Source organism: Zeugodacus cucurbitae, chromosome 5, assembly GCF_028554725.1.
Source record: "Zeugodacus cucurbitae isolate PBARC_wt_2022May chromosome 5, idZeuCucr1.2, whole genome shotgun sequence".
In the NCBI taxonomy this organism is placed as follows: domain Eukaryota; kingdom Metazoa; phylum Arthropoda; class Insecta; order Diptera; family Tephritidae; genus Zeugodacus; species Zeugodacus cucurbitae.
In genome coordinates this window covers 43,790,254-43,811,022 of record NC_071670.1, presented here as the reverse complement: position 1 = coordinate 43,811,022, position 20,769 = coordinate 43,790,254, and the positions used below count along the sequence as shown (strand labels likewise).

Here is a 20,769-nt window from a genome sequence, read left to right as displayed (position 1 = left end):
GGCAAATGCACAGTTCGCCAACAGAATTCGACCGATAAGGTCATAAACAGCTAAGACAAGCATACGCTAGTTAATAGCAACGCAGACAAAAGGGGAAAAAGTGTAGCAAATTACCGTTAGTGGTGAAGAAGTGTCTTGAATTTGAGAAACGGTGGCGTTGGCTCTAAGTGACGTGTGTTATTGCTATATATTTTAGTTTTAAAGGTATTAAAGTGTTTATGAGTATATGATATACTACTTGCATAAAATTTAAATAACGGGAAGTGAGATAAGTGTGTATATGAATATATGTGTGTGTCTGACAGATAGTTTGCGTAATGAAAATTTTCCTACCAATATCGTTTGGTGAGCGCAGCAAAGCAGCCGCTGGCTTGCTGAATGAAAATTCTCAGTGAATGATAAGGTGGAAATAACGGTGTATATAAATACAACAAATACATAAATATATATACTTACCTATATATGTATATGTAAATAGCATATGCGACAGTGAGCTTTGTGCGCTGCGTTGATGAACCGCCTGAACTTGAACCTGAAAGAACGTGAACGTGAAAACTATTGCAGCAGCCGAATGCAGCAGACGTCATAAATACATACATACATATTTAGAAATGTACACATGTACCCAACTGCAGCCAAATCAAAGCACGCGTATGTGTGCGTGGGTGTGTGTGTCTGTGTGTTTGCACAAGCAATTCACTGCTGTTAATACCCAAAGTCTATACTAAAAATAAGAAAATAAAATAAAATCTAGTGCCAACTTTGAAATATTTTTACAGCAGCATTTAGTCACAGGGCGAATTGCATTCGTGACTGTCAACTCATTCGCCAAATTCTTGTTACAACACAAGTTGTTGTTTTTTCTTTTTAGTTGTTGTTTTTTCTTTTTGTTTAGTGTCGTCGTCATAGATTACCGGTAGTGTAGTTAATACAAAAAGAAGCAACAAAAAATAAAAAAAAAAAACAATAAAAAAACACGTAACAACAGCAATGCACATATTTCAGTGCAAATATGAAAATTTGATTGGCGTTTAACAAAAAAAATGCATTTTTAACAACCTGTAGTGGCAAGTGTTTCATTCTATGTGTTATATTTATATATATTACTTTTATTACACAAATGTGGTATGTAATTAGCTGTGTGAATGTCGTAAAATAACGTGCAATTGGTGGCAATAATATAAAATTTTGTAAAATATATTTTTTTTCTTAACAGCGTTTACGAACTATATTATATGATTAAAAGCCCCTAGTTTCAAAAAAATTCATTTCAATAATTGCTTTCTTTCAAAAGGTAAGAATTTTACAATAAGGTATATTATATTTTGAATATATTTTAATATTGAAAGTATTAGAAACTATCAAAATTTTTGAATACTCATATTTTACTGGTTTAAAAAAAAAATGAAAAATATATAGAGGTTTTATAAAAATTATTTAAGGTGCTATACCAGTGTAACCCATGAAAAATTGGGCGATTTTTGTGATTTTTTTTTTAAAGAAAGTAGTAGACATAACAAGGTATATTTTCAGCTATATTTAAAATTTTTTTTTTTTACATTTTTTTTTTTTTTGAAAAATAATGGAGTTATGTGCTGTCCTCGGAGTTGCCAAAAGAAGTTCCCCAACTGCTAACATGATTCTGGCCAAATGAGTAGTTGAAACAAAAATATTTAAAAAATGTTTGAATATATTTCCTATACAATGACCTACGATTTTGAAAAAAAAAAAAAAAATCAAAAATTAACAACATGCCGTAGTTCTGAAAAAAATATCGTTTTATAAAAAATATCATTTTTTAGTCTCAAATTGACAATTTTCAACAAATCAAAAAAATCCGTAGGTCACTCTATAGTAAATCTATTCAAGAATACTCAGTTTAAATTTGAAGTCGGTCGGTCAAAATCTCATTGAGTTATGATGTCAGCAATTGAAAAATATGATGTCAGCATTCAAAAACTATTCAAGGTACGATCTTACCGCTTTCACAGGATATTTTTGAAAGTATAAACTATCGAATAAGCAAAAGACAAAAAAATCGATTTTTTGAAAGTGTCACACTGGTATAGCCCTTTAACGCTCCTACTACAGTACTATACGTAGTTAATATTGAACATCTTAGACACTTTTTTTTAAATAAATATTATCCTTAGTAAGACATAAAAATAATCAAACAAGCCCTGAACAGACCATTCTTAGAACGAAAAGATAGTATGTTTTCTTTTACAAATGATTCAGTTCGCTTTCATTTTGCCGATTTTTTAAAGCATAATCCCAATTGTAAGGAAAGGATTAAAACCCTGAAAAATTTTACTGTACGAGTACCATATTGTAGGTATACACTGGACATTTTGATTAAATTTCGTGAATACCTTCAGTAAAGTACTTGAATATCTTGGAAATACCGATCCTATAAATACCCTATATTGTTTATCAAATACCGCGATAGTTAAATGGTCTTTAAATACTAATCCAAGATACTTTTTTTATAATCTCTATATATTGAATAAAATTGTATTTATTTATATTGAATTCTCTTACTCATTAAGGCTGTACGATTAATTATTAATCGAAATGTTTTAGTAATCAAAGTTTAATGACTCCGTTATCTGATTAGAAGAAATTTTTCTTTTGTTTTCATCATCAAAAACTGTATTGTAGTTAATAATAATCAAAGTTTAGATTAAACAAACAAACAAAATATTTTGGTAATCACATTTTTGATAAAAAAAGAAATTCTGAATGTAATGAGTTATCAAATAATTGAGTAATCATAGCTGAATTTGAAACATATACCCTAAAATTTCATATAGAACGGTGGAGAGTATTTCAACTCGGTTCACTTTAAACTTATATTTCTTTTAAAATATTCCAATTCAAGTAATATATTTCTCACATAATAGTGTAAAAATTTAAATATTACAATTTTTTTAAATTATTCTAATAAAAATCTTTTTGAGTTTTTATAAATAATTTTTTGAATACACAGTTAAACTTCCCTAACTCGAATTACCATAATCCACAAAAAACTTCGAGTTACAGCAGTCATTAAAACGTACAATTTTTCCAAAAGCTCTTTTAAAACTCTGCCTCGATAGTAAAATTTTAAATTTTGTACTATGCTCTGGTCGAAAAGTTCGTATTATGGAAGGAAATTCGTATGAAATTTGACTTATATTGTCAATTCAGGAGTTCGAGTTATAGAAGTTCAACTGTATTTATATATATGTCGCCTATATGTATACCCTTAATTAGTTAACGGGAAAAATTATTTAACCAACTTGACAGAATAATTGCGCAACCCTCATAATAAGTTAATAAAATTTCAATATCTTCATGAGTGGATATTTCCATGTTTACTGTATTTCAACCACTTCAGCATATTAATCCCGCATTTGTTATTACACATTCATAGAAATTACATAATAAAAAACATTACATATAAAGTTAGAATGTCAAAAAACCAAAAATAATTGATAAACAATTTCAGAAAAATCTGTATGAATTTTGAGTCTTTGGACCGTATGAACAGAGCAAAAGAGTATCCAATCCTTATTTCTTAGATTAATAAATGATTACTCATCGATAAAAACGGGATTTCAATATTCGTTAGATCGCTAGTATAATAAGTGATCTTGAATTATTTTACCCACGGTTTTATAACAACTATAAGACACTTTAATCTGCTTTAATATTTTTGTTCTGTAATTACAATTTTTTCTCAAATATTTGTAAACAATTTAATAATCTTTTCGGGTATTAAGTACTTGTAGAAAGCTTATATAAACGTTTAAGTAAATACTAATCACAGATAAGTTGAATGTAAGCAGTCGATTTTTCTTTATCTAAGCTATAATGATATATCATTTTTCAATATTCAACACAATTAATTTCATAGATTAAAAGCCACACTTGAACTTTGAAAACCAAAATTTTTTTTTCCGAAATAACTAAACCCCTTGTTAAAATAGGCGATCACAGTGTCCTTCGTACGATTACTTATATATTGGTGACATTTTCCAACACATTACCCACAGTTAACCACACATACGGTACGGGCACATCACACCTGTTGATGTTCAATCGATCCACTTATCGTTCAATAGACAATAGAATTATTGATATAATTGATAAGATTATCAGTGCCAATATAGCTATCATAACAGGTCTTAACGCTGTCTAGTTACGTATGCTAACTTGTATTATATTTTGCAGTTAAATTGAATCTGAGTTGTAAATTTGCTACACTTACTTGTCAGTTGTCGAGAGTTCGCCTCAGCTTGACAACTTGAGATAATAGCATGTATAGTATTTGATTAGAAGGTTATAAAAATTATATTATCTGCTTTGAATACTGGCATACCTTTGGAGCGATTGTGTAAAGAATGCGAATGACTATAGTCAAGCGATTGTGTAGCTTTGTAGTTTGCTTTTGAGAAAACTTCGCAAGAGCCCACCAAATCACCAAGCAAGATTACTATACCAATTCTCAGTCTCTTGATCTGAATTCGACTTCAAACAGATCGTTAGAAGTGAGTAGGGACCATCCTCTAAATTCCTTTCCTAAAATAGACTATTGGATATTAGAGAATTCTATAAATTCTTTATCTTTGAGGAAACTCAAGTCCTTATTTCAAATGACAGCATGTCCTTATGGTTTAGTTTTTAATGTGGCAAATTTGTGTAGAAGACATATAAAAACACATATTTTTCAATATAAATTAATTAAAATAACATATTTTTAATTAAAACAGCGCGTGCTCATTCCCACTTTTGTTCAGAATTGATTGTTATGCATGTTTTTTAAATAATTTTTTTTCTGCATTGCATTTACCTAGCGCAAGTAAGCAAAACATGTGCCAATATAACGGCAAATCAAACTTGTGGAAAAATTTCCAACCATCATAAAATAAGCAGTAAAACACAACTGTTGGTTGTCACTTAATATTTCTATTAATTCGAACATTTATCTACTCGATGTAGCATGGCTATGAATATTGAATCAAATGAAATTGCAGAAGTACCCGTTGCGAAAAGATCTGAGTTGATTGATAAGAAATAAACATTTTGAGAGCATTTCCCACTGGCATAACTGTCAAAGCAAATGTCAGTGTCAACACATGTGTTTGACAGCGAGGACCCATATAAGGGGCATTCTCTGGAAAAAAAGCCACTTGAAAAAAAAAGTTCTTTATTTTCTTTGGCAATTATATATCTTATAGTACATGTAAAACCTAAAATAAAACATATGGTTTTAGGTCTGTGTAACGCTGGGTTGCCATATTATAAGGGGCCAAAGTTTTTTGTAAAAAATTTTCGAACCGCCATAACTTTAAAACTAATGAACAGATTTTAAAACACCATATGACTTTTTTGTACAGTATTTCTCAAACTTTAAAACTGTGTATCGTAAAAATATATTTTTAAAATTAATATTTCATAGCAAAAAATGAAAAAAAAAATTTTTTGGAATTTTTAACAACTTATGCCCCCTTCGATTTTTTTTCGAAAATATCTTAAAATGTTCCTTATTTCATCACCTTTTTACCCCCCAAAGGGAATTTTGGGACAGCAATATTTGTATGAGCTACAAATAAAAAACCAACTCAGAACATGATGAAAAATCATTGATTTATGCACTATTATTATGAGAATTTACCGTAACCCAGGACTAACGACGTGAACGTAGCAGACATTTAATCCCTTTTTGTTTTTTTTTTTATTTTTTAATATTTTTTTTATTTTTTTTTGTATTTTTCAAATTTTTATTTTTTTTTGTTTGTTTTTTTGGTTTTTGCTTTTTTTTTTTAATTATTACGTAGATTAGATTCAAGTACAAGTTTTCAAGTGGCTTTTTTCCAGAGAATGCCCCATATATCAAATCAGCGCCGATCTCAACAGCTTTTACCAATTTCTAATGTGGATCATTCTGAGGATATATTAGGGTACTGACCAGCATTTATAAAATTTCATTGGTCCCATACTTGATACCAAAGCTTGCGTCGACAAATTGTCAGCCCATAAGTATACCAATTTCATACCATTAGTTCGAAGTGGAACAAGATTATTACTACCAACTCACCTTCAGAAAATATTCAAGAATTGCAAACAAATTGGAAGAGGCTCGTCAGTTTTTCTTGCATCTGGATAGAGTCATTGTCTATTGTGTTTTCTCTTTCAACTGCTTTATTGGTCCATAAGTTGGAGCAAAAGATATACACTTTAGCTTCAGCAAACCTATACTACAAGTCTTACAGCTCTCGCGCACAGTAATGAGATGAACTTTTGATGATAGAATAATACCAGGAAATGGATTAGTCTAGTTTATGATATTTGACACCGTCAGACTACCATTTTGGAGTTGATAAAGGCAATGATCAGTGGTAATAATTTAGCTTAGATTGATTAGTTGAAAATCAACATTTGAAATATTATTAATGAAATAAGGTTGACTACGCTGGAAAAAAGTGATACGAAATTGTATCCACGAGCTGGAACTCAGGAGATAAGGTGACGGTGACTGCATACCAAAAATCTGTTCTATGTTAAGGGAACCACCCATTCTCGATTTCAAATTTTGACGATTTTCAATGGGCTGGTAAATGAATATAAATTATTTTTTAGGGTTATAACTGTGCATACATTTATTTGAAGACTTTAAAAAGAAGAACAAAAATTTACATAATTTTTGTTGTTGTTGTAGTTTTTTGTGATCAAATCAAAGCCCTTCTTTTCGGCGGAGCATGTGATTTCCGCTCACTGGAACATCTGAAACCAAAAATTCCAACGGGATAAGAAAGAGTACATGTTTGGCTCTGGTATGAAGTAGGATTATTAATTTCGCACAAAAATTAACAAAATGGCGGACCTTTGAAACATTTTTTTTTTGAAAATCGTCTTTTTGCAGCTTTGATCTCTTATAGCGATGTATTAATTCAGCAAATTGCTTTTCGTATTTCGATCTCCAAACATATTTTCTTCAAAAATTCCTATTATGCTTTGTCAATCGATTTCCTACAGGGTCATTTATACCATATAAATGCATGCTTATAGCCCAGTGTTTATTGATACACATGACCGTAGAGAGAGTGTGTGGTATGACATATTGATGCATTTAAACTAAACAACAGCAAAAAGTAACAATTCCTGGTTTTTGCGCAATAATTTTATTCCAACGCTTTTCAATATATTGCAATCTATTGCTACTCAAATGCGTATGTATTTGTTTATTAAACGATTATTGTGCATGAAATCAAATTCTAAGCGAAAATACACGTCATGCTCATGCCATTAGTGATAGTTATTTTTGATAGAAGCATTTATTTTACACATTTTAAATTGACACGTACATATAACAAGAAGAATTGTCAATATTTTACGATGGCGAACAATTTGAAAATGTTGTAAATATATTATATTTTATACCTTTTCAAAGTATCTGATCCAGAAAGAATTATAGCATCCTCAAATTGGTTTCACTCGTAGATTTTTGCTGTCTTCAACTCCCATTGTTCACTGTGTAGAATTTTTGTTGAATAACCTGAAATACCTTCTGCAGGGGCTCAGCCATTACTTACTGTATTTATTGTATTGTCGTTAAATTTGTTTCCAGTGTCCATTCTCTTGCGTTCTTACCTTTATGGAGCTGTGGAAATAATTTTTTTATACTCTCGCAACAAAAGTTGCTAAAGAGAGTATTATAGTTTTGTTCACATAACGGTTGTTTGTAACACCCAAAACTAAACGAGTTAGATATAGGGTTATATATACCAAAGTGATCAGGGTGAAGAGTGGAGTTCAAATCCGAATGTCTGTCTGTCCGTCCGTCCGTCCGTCTGTGCAAGCTGTAACTTGAGTAAAAATTAAGATATCTTGATGAAATGAGCAAAATCGGACCACTGCCACGCCCACAAAATGGCGAAAACCGAAAACACATAAAGTGCCATAACTAAGCCATAAATAAAGCTATGGAAATAAAATTTGGTATGAAGGATCGCACTATGAAGGGGCATATTTGGATGTAATTTTTTTGGGGAAGTGGGCGTGGCCCCGCCCCCTACTAAGTTTTTTGTACATATCTCGCACACCAATAGAGCTATATAAACCAAACTTTCTGCAGTCGTTTTTTTAGCCACTTCCTAATACAGTCCAAAAATGAAAGAAATCGGATCATAACCACACCCACCTCCCATACAAAAGTTAGGTTGAAAATTACTAAAAGTGAGTTAACTCACTAAAGAAAAACTTCAGAAACACCAAATTTCACATAAGAAATGGCAGATGGAAGCTGCACTCAGATTTTTTTACAAAATGGAAAATGGGCGTGGCGTTGCCCACTTATGGGTCAAAAACCATATCTCAGGAACTACTCGACCGATTTCAATGAAACTTGGTTTGTAATAGTTTCCTTACATCCCAATGATATATTGTGAAAATAGACCAAATCGGTTCACAACTACGCCTACTTCCTATAACCAGAACTTTGAAGACAATCTGAATCGTTTACTTTACAATATATAAAGTAAGTACTAGTGAACATATCGGAACAGAACTTTGCACAAATACTATGTTAATAGTGTGGCAGCCCCATTCTAAACATCGCCGAAATCGGACCATAGGTTTTTAAGGCCCCATATATCGAACACGAGGACCTCGGTGCTTCTAACCAAATATTATGGTTTCCAACTTTCAATGGACGTTAGCACTATATATGACGAATATGTGGGTCAAATTGTGTATTATATAATATAAATAAAGTTAAATATATAAATTGCGAGGGTATAAAATGTTCGGTTACACCCGAACTTAGCCCTTCCTTACTTGTTTTTATTTAATTGTTTATTAATTTAATTTAAATTCATTTAAATAACTAAGCCCAATCTGCTTAATTTGGTTATCATGTCCTAACATGAAACATGAATTGAAGTGACGTCATCAAAATCGATTAGAAATTATGTACATATGCATGCACATACATGTGTGTTTACTTAATACTACTGATAAGGTCTAACTGCATTACTATGTGTATGGTATATGTATTTCGCAATCTTGCGATTTATTAAAGTTCCTAAATAAATAATGTTTATTATACTATGTACGCTATTGGACAAATGTGTGTTAGAGAAAATTAATGACTACTTAATAGGTTTATTTTAAAAAAATATATATTAATATTATATATAATTTTTAGTATTTTTACCATTTGGGTGTTTAAAGAGAAATATGTATTTCAACATATCTCAAAACTATCTTCCGGTGGATTTATACACAGTTTTTATATATCCACTGGATTATAAAAAGAAAGAATCAATTAGGGGTTATCTATTTATTTGAACAAATATTCATATGTATGTGTTTAGTCATAAAAATTATTGTTTGCCTATACTTTCCCTGCAATATACTATACATATACATTTTCATACAATTATTCTACTTAAGTATTTAATATATTGGCATGGTTCTTATCAGCAGTTTCAAATATTTATGTTTTTATTTTTGACTGATGAATGTACCAGAGTAATGGGAATTCTGACTCAAAGCAAACATTTAATCCACTGAATAATGACAAAAAATCTAAAATCCAAAATTGTTGTCATTGCAAAGGTCAAACAATTGGTTCAGACGTATGTCGATCTTTGCGAATTAGGGCATTGAACTGGGAATTTCAATAAACATATTGATATATGACTCTTTGAGCATGAGGAATATTTTTTTTTTTGAGAGATTTATTATTTTTATAAGTTTTTGCAGAGTTGTAAAATATAATATAAAGACGTATTTTTAAAATTTTCAATTTGGATTACTCATAAATCAAACTATTTTTTTAACTATTGTTTTTTAAATTTAAAAGCTCAATACTAGTCAATAGGAATAAAACTGGTATAAATCTTAAAATTTTCTTGTAAATGTCTTGAAGTAGTAGGCAGCTTTTTTCATTCGATATTAAGGTGCTATATCAGGCGATTTTCTTGATTTTTTTTTTATAAGAAAGTACGCGGTATATTTTCAGCTATATTTTAAGATATTTTTTTTACAAAAATATTGAAAAACAACTAAGGAAGGGCTAAGACATATTATTAAAATAAAGATATTTCCTCAAAATTTCTTCAAAATAGAGACTCTTACCTATATTTCCGATGAAAAAAAAATTAGAAGCACTAAGGTCCTCATGTTCGATATATGGGGCCTTGAAAACTTATGGTTCGATTTCGACGATTTTTAGAAGAGCGATGCCACACTATAAATGCAGTATTTATGCAAAGTTCTGTTCCGATATGTTCACTAGTGCTTACTTTATATATTGTAAAGTAAACGATCGAAAGAGATCGACTTCAAAGTTTTGGTATTGAACCGATTTGGTCTATTTTCACAACATTCATCATTGGGAAGCTAGGAAGATATTATAAACCGAATTTCATTGAAATTGGTCGAGTAGTTTCGAAGATATGGTTTTTGACCCACTTATAATTTTGTATACCAATTTGACTGCAGCTCTCCTGTACCATCTTTACCATGTAATTTAAGTTTTCTACTGTTTTTCTTTAGTGAATTAAAGAATTTTTAGTAGTTTTCAAGATAACTTTTTTATGGGAGGTGGGCGTGGTTATAAATTAAAATCCTCCATTTTTGTATTGTATAAGGTAGTACCTAAGAGAAACGACTCTAGTAAATTTGGTTGATATAGCTTTAGCAGTTTCGAGATATGTACAAAAAACCTAGTAGGAAGCGGGGCCCTATTTCTCCAAAAAAAAAACTTAATTGCTGTCATGATTCCGATCGAATGAGTAGCTGACACAAAAAAATTCAAAAAGGCTTTTAAAGTTGAGGTATTTCCTATACAATGACCAACGATTTTTGAAAAAAAATTTGTTCTGAAGAAAATGTCGTTTTTTAGGTAAACAAATTGTCGTTTCTTTAAAGCCAAATTGAGCATTTTCAACCAATCAAAAATATCGTAGTTCATTGTATGGTAAATATATTCAAGAAAACTCAGTTTCAATCTACTGTCAGCAATTTTGAAAAATGTCGTTTCGAGAAAAGCGCATACGGATATCGATTTTTTTAAGTGTCATACTGGTAGTATCCCTTAATAATATGAAAATGAACATAAGATCGGAAAAGAAAACAAGTTCTGCTCGATAATAGTCTGGCAAGAAACAGAGCTATAGCAAAAGCTGTTCACCATTCATATGGAGCACCATTAGGCCAGCTTAAATGACTGAAATTTTCTATTAATTAATCCATTGCCATTGCGTTGTTGATGCAACAATGTAATGCATTTTTTCCCCAAATATATATGTAATATTCTATTTTTTCTAGGAATTCAGTATTCATTACACTGGTTGTCAAATAATAACAATAATGGATCATAAATTTCCAAAGTTAATGCATATAGTTCCACGTAACATGTAATAACTTTGACCTAGATGGCATACAGACACATGTAATTCTACTAATTCTTGAAACAGTTACAACTACTACGATTGCAATGAATATAATATACTTACATATATGTATGTATGTATATATATACGATATTTTTCTTACCACCCACTCAAAAAAGGCGCTCTTTCGCATGGCTTCATTTACGAAACGCATTTATCAATTTCCTTAATGGCTCTAGCCTTCAATCACTGCATTCGATGAAAATAGTAACACAAAAAAAACTAATTATTTGATTTTCTATTTCTAATTTTAGCTTTTCTGGTCTATAAATATCAATGAGTGATGGAAAAGGCAACGGCATGCGACAACAGCGGTCAAGTCTATCGCGCGACAACATTACCCACCACCAACAACAACGAAGACTTACGTAACAGTAAAGAGTCGGCACAGTTACAGCCAGAAACACAGTCGCACTCACAGTCGAAGCCAAAGAAAGTGCGTCGCGACAAAAGTGATTTGGGTGAGAATTTCAAAGCGCCAGATGGCGGCTGGGCTTGGCTGGTGTGCATCGCTGCCGGTTGTTCGAACGTGAGTTGTGCCAGAAATTCCACGTTATTTGTTGAAATTTATTTTATTTTTTGTTCTTATTTCATTTTAGCTCTCGATCTATCCATGTCTGCAGCAGTTTGGTTTTATATTCCGCGAACGTTTGGGTGTTTTAGGTCTAACCAGTTCGCAAATCACAACAATTATCAATACCAATCCAGCCGTGTCGGCGTGTACAGGTAGGTGGAAATATTAAGTTATTGCTATTATACGGAGTAATGGTGATAACTGTGGATAAATTAATTGTAGAGGAGTTCAGCCATGACATATAAATTTAATATCGCTATTCGTTATTTTATCACATTCTGAAGGTAGTAACTTCGTTTCCTAGGAAGGGAGATAAAATTTCGTTGGAAATAATACCCTCTAATACTGATATAAGCTAGATATAAGCATGGATACTAATAGTACGACCTCAAAGTTTGTTGGAACTTGAAACTCTTATAAGGGAACTAGAAACGATATCGCTATTTCTCCTTTTTATAGGACGAGCCCAGACATTTATAGAAACACATATCTACTTTTGACAGAATTCGATTTTATTAATCCACATTGTTTTCTCGAGTGCGATATAAAGGTCAGCTCGTACTTAATAAGTGTTGCAAAAGAAGCCTAGTTCATTTCATTTTTTATTGATAGGTATTGATTGTGAAATCGCGATAACTTTATATCCATTTACAAAATATTCACGAACTTCGTATGTATGTTTATGCATGCCCAATTCTTGTATATCTTTAACCTCTTGTTGACCAAGCCCAGAAAGAAATCGATTTTCTAATTTATTTCTAATTGCAATCAATAATTAATAGAATCGTTCAATTTGCATCATAGGACAATATTGTTCTACCACTAAAATATTTATAGATTCGTCTAGTTATGATTTCCTTGTTCCATGATATAGTACATGATATAGTGAAAGCCTTGGTTCAAAGGGACAGCCAGTGGCTGTTTTATGAAATGCCGATCATTATTGTTTTCTGGTATTTTAGAATAATAAAAAAATCGTAGTATGGAGTCAAATCGTTTCCGCGATATTATTTTTAATATAATCGGTTCAGCCAAGTTTTCACTTGAACTCCAATTATATCGCCAACTTGGAAATTGGTGCTAACCCATACGGATATTTATTCCAATAAATGAGGAGATCTCATTTGTATTTAAGATTATGGGTTATGTTTTCGTACCGCTTATATAATTGAATGAAATAAAATTTTCTCTGTAATAGTATCAACGAACGTCAAGAACCGTGTCCTTATCCACAACCACTTACTTGTACCACTGATAAGTTAAATTGTGAAAGCTCGGTTCTTTTCTCAACTTGTTTCGATTTACGCGATGGTTCTCTAAGAATTACATTTTCAAAATTTTCTAGCTAGGACTTGATTTATAATGCCAATCATTGATCTTAATTGCTTGCTAAAGTTCTAAAGGATCTCATTCTGACTTTCCATGCCATTGTTTTGTTCAGTATCGAGGGGAATTTGTTCTAAAATATTAACAATTTTCACTTCTCACAAAGATCTTCCATAAATTCTAGCCATGACTTACTGAAATTTGAACATAAAATATAGTACCTGAAAGTCCCCTTTGGAAAATCAAATATCACTGACGAAGCTAATAATTTAATTTTAATTTGTAGAAAAATATTGAAAACTTTATTACAAATATTGAATATAAAATGAGTCTCTAATTTTGCGGTTGCACTATAGAAAAAAGAATTTTGCAAAAATATAAAGTATGTGACACAAGTGCAAAAAGAAAGATGGTACTTGAGAGTACCATCGGACGACAAAGGGTCAAAGTACCAGTTATCCCGATAAATCTCATTTTACGATCATCCAAAAAAATATTGTAGAAGACTTGTTACTTTTAGACGCTAAATACAGGGTTTGTCGTCTTCGGTGCTCATGCGGTATGTTCCAAAATTAACCAGTCACTTATAAGTATTAGCTTCGCATGGCATTGGATCGGAACAAACTTTAACAAGGTTATATAATAAAATGATAAAGACACATAGTGATCAGGGATCAATATTTGATCAATGAACTGAAAAGTTTATATAGATTTATTAAGAGGTTTGGTGGATTTCAAAATATCACAAAATACTGTTTAAATATGTATCTTTGATTTCTTGAAAAAATATTATATTAAAAAAAATGTTCAAATACCCTTGTTCTTAGCACCTGAAACTCAACTAGGTAATCAACATTTGATCAATGAGCTGGGCATAAGGATATTATTAGATTGGACATTTCTGTTAGATATATTAATTAAACTAGTTTTCAAATCATATTTACATCAAAATATTCTTTAATACTTGATTGTATTAACTCTTTTATTTTCAGGACTCTTAAATGGACCAATGTTTCGGCGCTTCACCTTCCGCCAGGTGGCCTTAGCCGGTTCATTTTTCATCTTCACGGGCCTAATGTTAACAGCATTTTGTGAGTCCTTTATCGGTTACATGATAACCTATGCACTACTATTTGGTAAGTCTTTTGTGTTTACTTTACATATTGCCTTAAATGCATTCCCCAGTATTTATTTCGTTTTGCACTGCTCCAACTACACATACCAGGCTTTGGTGTTGGCATTAGCGTGTCTGCCTCCTCACTTGCCATAAACACCTATTTCAAGAACAAACGGCGTCGTGCAGCTGGCTTTTCTTGGACACTCACCGGCTTGGGACCGATTTTCTTGCCACACGTAGTCACACTCTTCGTCGGATATTATGGCGTACAAGGCACTGTCTTCATATTCGCCGCGCTCTCATTGCACTCCATGGTCTGTGCGCTCATCTATCAGCCGGTGCGCTATCATGCACCACCGCCTGATGTGCCCGAAGCGGCTGGAGATTCGGGTATTGCGGCCGGCGAAACGGAGTACCTCTGCGAATACTGTCAAATACAATGCAAACGTAACGGCATCTTCTCCAGCCAATATCTGTATCAGGACGATGACGAAGCTATGCCTGGGTATGAGATAATCGAGCCGGGCACGCCGATGTTGTCACGCGCCAATGACGGTTGGTTCGGTTCGAAGTTGTCGTTGACCTCCACACATCGAGCGGGTACACCACGCTTTCGTACCGTCTCCAGTTCGAAAGATATCGAGGGTACAAATCGACTCAATCGTGTGATATCCGAGGAAGAACTGAAGACGGCCGAGGTTTACAAACCGAACAACTTCAAACGTGAACGCGACGAAGTGCTGCTCAAGCAATCGGCTAGCAATGGCAACTTTCGTGCGGCACCACATTTTGGTGGTTTACATGGTACGACGGCTCCATTATATTGTACCTGTGCGGAGGAGCGTAAGCTACTCGAAAAGGCGCAGCTTCGTTCTAGTCTCACTAATAAAAGGCTGGAAACAACGGCAGAGGAGGACGAAGATGCCGCAGTGTCGGTGCAGAGTTACACATTCTTACAGAAAGTGGTGACTTTCTTTGATCTGGATTTGTTGCGTGATTTCACCTTCGTCAATCTGGTGTTGGGTCTAACGATCATCAATTTTGGAGAATTGAATTTTTCCATCCTAACGCCATTCATACTGAATGATTTCGGCTTCACCACATCACAAATAACGTCGGCCATGTCAGTGTTGGGTGGCTTAGATATTATTGTACGTTTCATTGTGCCATTCGTTACGGAGAAAATACCATGGGATAATCGTGTCTTCTTCCTAATAGGTAAGGTCTAAATTTAAAGTAGCGCTTATTATCAGTATATTCTTTTTATTTTTATATTGATACTTATTGGACTGATCTACATAGAATTTAAGTCGGAATCAGAAATATTTTTGTAAGACCTTTCCAATCCAATCTCTCAAGACTTCAACAACTTGTCTTTGTATAACCGTTACAGTTCAGAAATTTGGACCTTATTTGTTTATCCATCAAAATCTATCAGTGTCTGTATTGATCCAACCTCATATCATTCGGAGGAACGTGCTGAGTTGGGTCTTTTTTATTTTATTTTCAATGAGACATTCAATATCACTTTTGCGCTTCAAAAGCTTGACTATTATTTGCCTAATGTTTCTGCTATAGCTACTCTGAATTCCCCAGAGTTTGGTACTTTAAAGGTACTATCCTTTTCAGCAATTTTTCGGTGGTATAAAACACATAACGAAGTTCATAAAATAGTAAAAAAACAATGCTTACTACGTAATTTTTTTTGTAGTGGCCCACAACAGAGTCTAAAAGGTCGGCACCCCTCATATGATGATTATACTCGGCTGAGACATAGCGACGTTCAAAACATACATATTGTTTTGGGACTTATCCCACATTCGCACTACAGATGTTGACTGCCAGAGACGATTTTATTATCTTGCCAGACATGTAAACTCCATTGTAGTTTTCGACTGCAATTTGAAGCTGATTCTCACATTTGGCACATTTACTATTGACATATAATATATGATACTAAAACATTTAAGTACTTCTTGGCCAGTTACATTTACGGGCATTTATCTGCACGGAGTATAAATTATTCTTATCCTTGATAAGATTGATAATATTTCAGTAAACCAATACGAGAATATCTCAAATGGGATATATAAGCAAAGTATATCAGGCGGTAACTTATGAAATCCACGAAATCCTAGTTGGTCAGCACTTAAGTTCAAGTGTTTGGATTTCCAGGTGATATTGAATCTGGTACTCGTCTAGATTTTGTAGTATAGGAAACACAATTTTCCAAATGTAGTGGGAGGTTTATTTCTTCGTCAGAACTTTCAAGATCGCTTATTTCGATGTTATACGTCGGATCGGCATTTCTGTCATCGTAAGAAAAATCAAGGCCATCCTATCTATCTTATTAATGCAATAAAAATAAAAACATGACCTAGCTAGTCAGAAAATGTTCGACTTTACCGTTAGAATACTATGTTGCTGATGTACAACATCTCGAGCAAAGGCGGTCTAGCGACTAGTACTATATTTCTATTTTCACTTGAATAGTATGTTGGGGAACTGCAACAAGGTGCCGTAAAGAGTTAAGATATTTTAGACCAATTGTTGGACTTGTACTTCAATAACTGCTTTCAAAACTATTGTGATCATTTATACTTCAATCTTTTAAGAATCCTAGCTAGTCTAGACAGGTTTAGAAAGAACATTGACTTTATTACACACTATATTAAGGGGTAGGTGGGTTTCAGAGACCAACAATTTTTTTTCTTGTCTTGCGGTGGACATCATAACTCAATATTGGTTCATTCAAAATCAATAAACCAATAATATTTCGATGGCAAATCGATAAATCCAGTTATTGAACGAAGGAAAAAACGAAAATATTGAAATTTGAATTTTTGCCTGAATTTTAACCTAAAAACTCACTTTTTTCGTAAAATTTTCGCCATTCATTCGCTCGAAAAAAATTGTTTAAATTAAAAATAAAGAAAAATTCTTCGTTCATTAACTTGATAATGCCATTCCAAAGATGTGTGAAAAATTTGAACAATATCACTTGTGAGTTGTCGACTTGAAAAATTAAATTTTGAGATAAACGAGTTTAAAGTTTTACATTCATAATAAAGTGACCTGATGGGCGAAACTTCCAAAGGGCATATCTCTTAAAATATTGCGCGGATTGATTTGATATTTTTTAATAATTTTTTAATATTTTTTTATATATTTAAGATAACAATTTTTTTTTCAATTTTAAAATTTTGAAACCCACATAACCCCTTAAATGAAGTAATGAATTTCCTAATATATATTTTTATTACACAGGTGTCGTTGGCATCGCACTCGGCCGCACTGTCGTGGCCTGCACACGCTCCTACACGGTCATACTGTGTACGTTCGTTTGGATTGGCATGTGCAAGGGTGTGCGCACCATTTTCTGGCCTCTTATTATACCCGGTTGTGTTCCATTGAAACGTTTACCAGCAGCTTCCGGTTTGGCACTGCTCATTTCCGGCTTGTTTACGTTCGCCTGCGGACCATTTGTGGGTAAGTGTCGTTCAATGGTATGTCTTTCATAGTTCAAAAGATTTTTATTATGTTTAGATTACATATACAGTTAGATTTTAGTTTTAACGCAGTTTCATTGTATCCAATTTATTGTTTGATTTCAGGTCTTATACGTGATCGTTTCAACTACTCGATCACCCTGCATTTTCTCAACATGTTGACATTCATCGCTGCCATCTCGTGGTCACTTGAGGCGTTGGTGCGTCGTTATCGCCGTCGCTGTCGCGATCGCAAGCGTAATTGCGTCACATGACTGTACGCTATTCACGTAAGCTAATGTTGCTTTAGTCTCCGCTAGATGTCGCATTCGTAACAAAGACTCAAACCAAATACTTGTCGAATGCACACAAATGAGCTGTTATCTATAGATATATATATATAATGTGCTTGTACATACATACATACATATATTAACACTGGTGGCTCAAATGGAGATGCGCTATATAAATGTACTACAGTTGAACTGCCCTCACTCGAATCACCATAATTCACAAATAAACTTCGAGTTATGGCAGGTAATTTGTATGAAATTTGACTTCTATTGCCAATTCAAGAGTTCGAGTTATGGAGTACTCTACTTGGTTTATAAGTTCGATTTATGGCAGTTCAACTGTATATATAAACATGTATATACTATAGTTGTAATTTATATATAAGCCAAAAAGTTTTCATAATATGTCCTATAATACCTTATATAACAATACACATACTTGTATACATACACACACAATACCTATATACATACATAGATAATTAAGCCAATAGAACTTAAGAAATGTAATTAAATTGTAAAAAAAATATGCAAATACAAAAAAGTTTTTAATTATTTCTTAAGAGGATCTACATAGCGACACAATGTGAGTAAAAAAATTTGGAAAAAATGACCCTACTCCTAGTAGTGTAAGTACTATTCTGTTAGGGAAAAAAATCATCAAAATCGGTTCAGATTTATCGGAGTTATGACCATTCAAAGTGTTGGTGTCACAAGAAGGAGAATTCTCAACCCCCGATTTCCTCACATTTGGATGCGCATAAAACCGTTAATTAAGCTGGAATTTGGGAATATTTTTTGCTTTTAACTAAATTTGGATATCGATTAATGCGAAACAAGCTAAAAAAAATTTGTGTACTTTTGAAAATTCTATAAGAAATTTCTATTTCAAAAACGTCTTTTTTCAATTTTATTTTCAAAATTGCGACCACTTCCGTTCTCCAAATCATATAGCTATATACATGAAATTGGTGTGGAATTCTTCAGGCTACAAGAATGTATAAACGTTTTTACTAACTAATGGGCATGGTCAAATTTTATTGGCAAAAAACACGAAATTGACTCTCAAACTGTCGGCAACAAGGGCTTATAGCTAAAATATTTGAAGAGTTAGAATTCTGAAAAGTGTCTCAGAAGTTGCGCAATTCTATCAAGATACCGTTAGCAAAAAAAATTCCATCAAAATTCGCATTTAAACCGCTGTTTTACGCAATTTTCACTTCGAAATTCAAAATACAAGTCGCAAATTTGAAGGCCAATGAAAAACCATTAATTTTTACGAAATTTATGCCCACGTGCATATGCTACTCTTTTCACACGCACCAGCCTGTGTGTTGGCTGGTATGCAAGTGTGTGGGCTCTGTGCGGCCTGTGAATGGTGCGTATGAAAAGTGTAGCATATGCACATGGGCATAAATTTGGCAAAAATTAATGGTTTTTCATTGGCCTTCAAATTTGCGACTTGTATTTTGAACTTAAAAGAGAAAATTGCAAAAAACAGCGGTTTTCATGCGAATTTTCATGGATTTTTTTTGCTAACCTTATCATGAGAGAATTGCGCATCTTCTGAGATACTTTGCAGAATTCTAACTCTTCAAATATTTAAATTATTAACACTTGTTTCCGACAGTTTGAGAGTCAATTTCGTGTTTTTTGACAATAAAATTTGACCATGCCCATAAGTTAGTAAAAGCGTTTATATATTCTTGTAGCCTGAAGAATTCCACACAATTTTCATGTATATATGTATATGATTTGGAGAACGGAAGTGGGCGCAATTTTAAAAATAAAATTCATATAGGAGGTATTTCAAATCGAAATTTTTTAAAGAATTTTTCAAAATTAACACATTTTCTAATTTGTTTCGCATTAATCGATGTCCAAATTAAATTAAGAGCAAAAAATATACTAATCTTCCAGCTTAATTAAAATTTTTATGCGGCTCCAAATGCGTGGAATTCGGGCATGAGACAATATACATATATATACAATAAACGCAATATTCTGTTGTTGGAACGAATGTTTTTGTTTGCTACACAATGAATAATCATTTTCTACCTCAAATTTTTATATTCGTCTTTTCTGCTGCGCTGGTTGATGCACCGAAATGTGGTCGATATTGGTGTTACCATATCGTTAATTCTTGAAATATTGGACAGAATTGTATGTGCTCATTTAATGTAGAAAATCATGTAGTTTCTATATTTGCAAGTTACAACTCGAAATTCCGACGTTTTAGCCGCTTTTTCGCTGAAAGTTTGCGATTTGCAACATATTTTTATTTCTCTAAATTCGCTGGTTATTCCAAGATAGATTCTTATTATATACGATTATAGAGCATGCGATTCTGCAAATTTTGGCATTTTTAGTTTTTCCCTACGACCACTGGTTCAAAAGTTATAAGCGTTTTTGTGTTCGGCAGCTACCTACTGCCTGCTCCTGGTCGCCTGGTAGAAATCCCAATTTTTCGCACCAAATTGAAATGCATTTTTCAGCAGCCGACGTCGACAGAGCGGCAGAGCTGCCC

At 32.8% G+C, this 20,769-nt stretch overlaps 1 protein-coding gene across 3 annotated transcripts; it reads left to right on the top strand.

Moving 5' to 3' along the window:
• LOC105218144 (uncharacterized) lies at positions 1-18,394 on the top strand. 3 transcript variants are annotated; one of them, XM_011193535.3, is made up of 8 exons: positions 1-204; positions 1,217-1,294; positions 11,699-11,973; positions 12,044-12,170; positions 14,337-14,480; positions 14,570-15,679; positions 17,729-17,950; positions 18,076-18,394. In XM_011193535.3, the coding sequence occupies exons 3-8, from the start codon at positions 11,728-11,730 to the stop codon at positions 18,222-18,224; spliced, it is 1,998 nt and encodes a 665-aa protein (XP_011191837.2). In that variant the 5' UTR covers positions 1-204; positions 1,217-1,294; positions 11,699-11,727; the 3' UTR covers positions 18,225-18,394. The 3 variants fall into 3 exon arrangements, with proteins under 3 accessions (XP_011191837.2, XP_011191839.2, XP_054087718.1); XM_011193537.3 differs by lacking the exon at positions 1,217-1,294; XM_054231743.1 differs by lacking the exons at positions 1-204; positions 1,217-1,294 and adding an exon at positions 1,044-1,067.
• The last annotated feature ends 2,375 nt before the right edge of the window (positions 18,395-20,769 follow it).